Genomic DNA, 4,028 nt, shown 5'->3' with positions numbered 1-4,028 from the left:
CTCGCCGGCTGCGGGCGGGTTTTCCAAGTGGGCAGGGGAGGGGAGGAGGGGCGCGGGCGGGCGGGCCCGCAGAGGGAGGAGGGGGCGTCGCAGAGGGGAAGACCTTGCATTGTAATCCAATGACATTGCCAACGTGGGGGTGGGGGCGCTGGCCTCAGCGCGCTCTCCGAATTTTGGCTGCCCGCCCAGCTGGGAATAACTCTCTTCGCATAATTCGCGTGTTTACCAGGCATGAAAATTCTTGCTTTCGGCTCCCCACACCCCATAAGCCCCCTCCTCTTCACCCCTCCCCACCACCTCCGCCCCTCGCGAGTGAAACTCTGTCTAAAAAAATATTGGCCTGGGGCACAGAAAGTTTTGCATAAATTCATAAGTGATGAATGGCTGATTTTAACGTTATTTGGGTATTTGTCAGAACTTAACAAATATACATGAGGACGGCGGTTCATAAACTTAAACATCTCAATATCCCCTTTCTTCTGGAAATAAATTACGTTTGTTTGCCCGGCTTGGAGTCTTAAGGTAGCCGACATTAGGAATATTTTAAAAGCCATCATCCATCGAGCATGTCTCCCAGGCGCCAGGAAGATTAAATGAAAGAATCATAAGATGGAGGTCTTTAACTTTTAATCCTTTTACAATGAAGCCTCAGATAGTCGCGGGGGCAGGGTGCCCTCTCTGGGGGGAATAATGCCGTTATTCCTCGGCTCTCAGTTAATGAATACCCTAACGTCTGTCCCACGGCTGACGGAGGCAGCGCCGGGGAGGGGGCTCCGGCTCCCGGGCCAGGCTATTGAAATGAGGAGCCACCAAGGCTGCGTCGGGAGGGAAGAAAGCGCCGGGCTGGAGGGACAGGGCGGGCGGGGCCGGGGGCATTGAGGCTGTGCTGGGGACCCGGCGCAGGTTTGAAATAATTAGCATAGATTCGCTGAGACTGGGGCTGGGGGGTGTGCGCGGGAGGCGGGACGCCGCGAGGGAGGTGGCAGGGAGGTGGGGAGGGAGCAAAGGAGAGCGACTTTGGAGTCCAAGATAAATAAAGGGAGCGCTGAGCAGTGTCAGGAAGCTGGCCCACGTGGAGCTGTGCGGATGGGCGCCACCGGGGACTGAGGCGGAGGGACGCTCGCGAGTCAAGCGTCGGTCCCAAGAAGTTGGTTTTTTAAGGGGTGGGGTGGGAGTGATGTTTTGCACGTCCCTTTAAGGGGTAACCTGCCTTCTGCCCCTACCTAATCCTAAAGCTCAGCAATCCTGGTTTCTCCTTCCTCCCGCCCTCAGGTGGAGTAAGTGACCACGACAGGGGCTCACCCTCCTTCCAAGATCCCAGAGGTGGTGATTTTTACCCACATTCAGACCCCTCCCAAACCGTTACCCACAGTCTTCCTTAGGTTCTGGGGAGAAGGGGAGGTGAGCCATCCCAGCTATCTCTAGCAACTCTGGCTGAGGGTTTGGGATTTCGGGACTTACAAGATCCCGGGGTTGTAAGTGTGGTTGATTCCAAGGAACTGCCTCAGCTTGCACCACCGTAGCTTCCGGGCGTGCAAAGGGTTAACACGGGCTGGATATTGAGGTGGGGGGGTGCGAGGAGGGAGGGGTGGCGGGATCTGGGTGGGCGCGCTCTGATCTCCCCCCACCCCCCCCATTCCGCGGGGGTCAAGTTTCAGCGGCACTCCGCCCCCAGGGTAGGTGTGAAAGACACGTGTCCCCATTGTGAAGGGCCTGTCAGGCAGGACAAAGCGGCCGCCCACCCTCCCCCCGCCCCTCGGCCCAGCCTGGGGTCAGCTCCAGGGGGCCAGCTGGGTGTCGAGGTCACTACAGGCCCGAGCTTTGGTGACATAGAGGGAAAAAGCTGGGAGACTGGGTGGAGGCCACGTGATGTTTAAGAGAGGGGTTAGAGACTATCCCCCCTCCTGAAAAACTCAGCAGTCACTTCCACCGCACTACAGAACCGGCGTCTGAGGGGATGAGCTCCTTCTCCAACAGGCGCGGTAGGCATCGCGGCATCCCCAGCCCGCCCCTCCCCACCCCCATCAATCACCAACACAGAATCACAGTGTCCAGCGCAGTCGGTTTTAGTGGTTTCCTTTAATCCTGCTCTGCACTTCTTTCTCATTTACTACACGGGATATTATAAAGAATAAATAGCAGATACTCTTAATTTACAATGATTAGTCATTCCATTTGTTCTCTATATTTACAATAACTGTAAAATAACATTGAACTCTATTAGCGTCTTCGAGGTCCAAGGAAAACCAAAACACTTTCCGAAGAATGGAAAATAGCTTTTAAAAAGTCCTCCTACAAAAGTTCCCCCATCTCTTTGTACTTTAAGAAAAAAAAAAATAACTTTTCCCCCCTGCTTCGCCATGCGAAGGGCACTGGAATATAAATAGCAGGTTAACATTATTAGCAACAACCAGAATAAGTCTCTCTTTTCTCTGTTCTTTTTTTTTCCTTTTGCTTATTTTTTTTTAAAAATACAGTAGAAGCCGGTAACTTTTAACGTATAATACTGACCTTTTAATAAGTAAATTAAAACTGGTACCGTATATACACACACATATACATTCCTACACAGTTAAACAGTGCATTACGTGAACCAGAAAGCTAGGTCTCTGTAGCCAAAAAAAAAAAAAAAAAAAAAAAAAGTTCATTGAAAACCCTCGCTAGAGGGTGGTGGAACTGGTTGGAGGCGGTTCAGGGGGCGTCCGTAGGGATCGATCAAGTGTCCGGGTGCGGGCAGGGGGCCCCCGAGTTCTAGCACGAGCACTTGCACTCGGAAATGATGGGGTACTGGATGGGAATCCAGCCGCAGCGCTGGCCCCCGCGCCGCTGACAGCGCCACCGCAGCACCGTGAGGTGCACGGACTTGGACGGCTTGCACACCATGCCCTCAGGCACCGAGCACGAGCGCTTACTGAAGCAGCTGCCCACCTTCACGTAGCGCGGCCAAAAGCGGCTGCCTAGGTCGTTCCACGCGTACAGCACGGGGCAGAAGGTCTGCGACCACAGCCACATCTGTAACTTCCTCCGAAGCTTCTTGCTCAGACGCTGCTTCTTGCCCTGGGCCAAGCCCTCGGAGAACTCCAGCCCTTTGATCTCGCTCGGCATGGCCCCCGACGGCCGCTGCCGCAGCAGCTGGTCCAGCTCTGCCAGGTCCTCGGCGCCCCCAGCGGTCCCCCCGCCCCCGCCGGGTCGGTCCTCGGGGGGCGAGGTGGCCATGAAGCCCGGGTCGTAGTGGCCCCCGAGCAGTGAGCGCAGCAGCGTCTCGTTCAGATCCTTCTCCTTGGGGTCAAAGATAGGGTCCGGGTGTTCGATGAGGTCCACCAAGGGCAGGTTGTCGCTGGGAGCCGGGCGGATGTGGAGATAGTGCTGGCCGCCCGCCGGTGCTGCCCGCAGCCCCAGGACCACCACCAGGGCGTAGAGGGTGACCCCCAGGCTGGGGCAGCGCTCCATGCCTCCGGCGCGCGCCCGGGGCTGCTGCTTCGTCCCGCGTCCCCGGAGGAGAGCACGCCGAGCCTGCAGCGCCGCCGCGCTCCCCCGTCTCTCCGGAGGCGGCTCACCCGAGGCTGGGCAGGCGCAGGGCCGGCAGCATGAGCCGCGGGGAGAGCCCTTAGCGCAGCGCCGGCTCCCACTGGGGCGGAAAAAAGGCACACAAGTTGGCTGCAACTCCTCTCCCCGGTCTATTCGGGGAGGCGGCCGCGGCGGGGCATCCGAAATTACTCCAGGGTGACCACGGGGCGCGGGGGGCGCCGGCTCCTCGCTGCCTTCCCGGGCCGGCGGCGGCGCTGGGCGCGTGGACGAGCCGCTCTCCCCTCCTCCTCCTCTCGCTGCTCCTCGTCCTGCAGCTCTGTGCGGCGGCGCTGGCCGAGCGGGTCCTAGGGGCACTTCCCTCCGCCTGCTCCCGGCTCCGCGGCCGGCTCTGCCCGGCGGACTCCAGCGGCGGCAGCGGCGGCGGCGTCCGCGCACGTTGGCACCGGTTTGTCTGTCTCGCAGGGTCCAAGCCTTTAAATTTCCTGCACTTTCAGCTCCAT

At 58.3% G+C, this 4,028-nt stretch overlaps 1 protein-coding gene across 1 annotated transcript; it reads right to left on the bottom strand.

The window, feature by feature from the left end:
- Positions 1-2,491: 2,491 nt before the first annotated feature.
- Positions 2,492-3,971, bottom strand: NOG (noggin). The gene has a single exon (XM_003795558.2). It carries the CDS (start codon positions 3,448-3,450, stop codon positions 2,752-2,754), a length of 699 nt encoding a protein of 232 aa, XP_003795606.1. The 5' UTR covers positions 3,451-3,971; the 3' UTR covers positions 2,492-2,751.
- Positions 3,972-4,028: the final 57 nt, after the last annotated feature.

This window comes from Otolemur garnettii, unplaced genomic scaffold, assembly GCF_000181295.1.
Source record: "Otolemur garnettii isolate 467f Iridium unplaced genomic scaffold, OtoGar3 scaffold00094, whole genome shotgun sequence".
Taxonomy (NCBI): domain Eukaryota; kingdom Metazoa; phylum Chordata; class Mammalia; order Primates; family Galagidae; genus Otolemur; species Otolemur garnettii.
Note: the sequence above shows the minus strand (reverse complement) of the source record. Positions and strands in the feature narration are given on the sequence as shown.

What these genes read in the sequence shown, in the direction of transcription:
- NOG (XM_003795558.2), bottom strand. Translation starts at nt 3,450, where the DNA reads ATGGAGCGCTGCCCCAGCCTGGGGGTCACCCTCTACGCCCTGGTGGTG.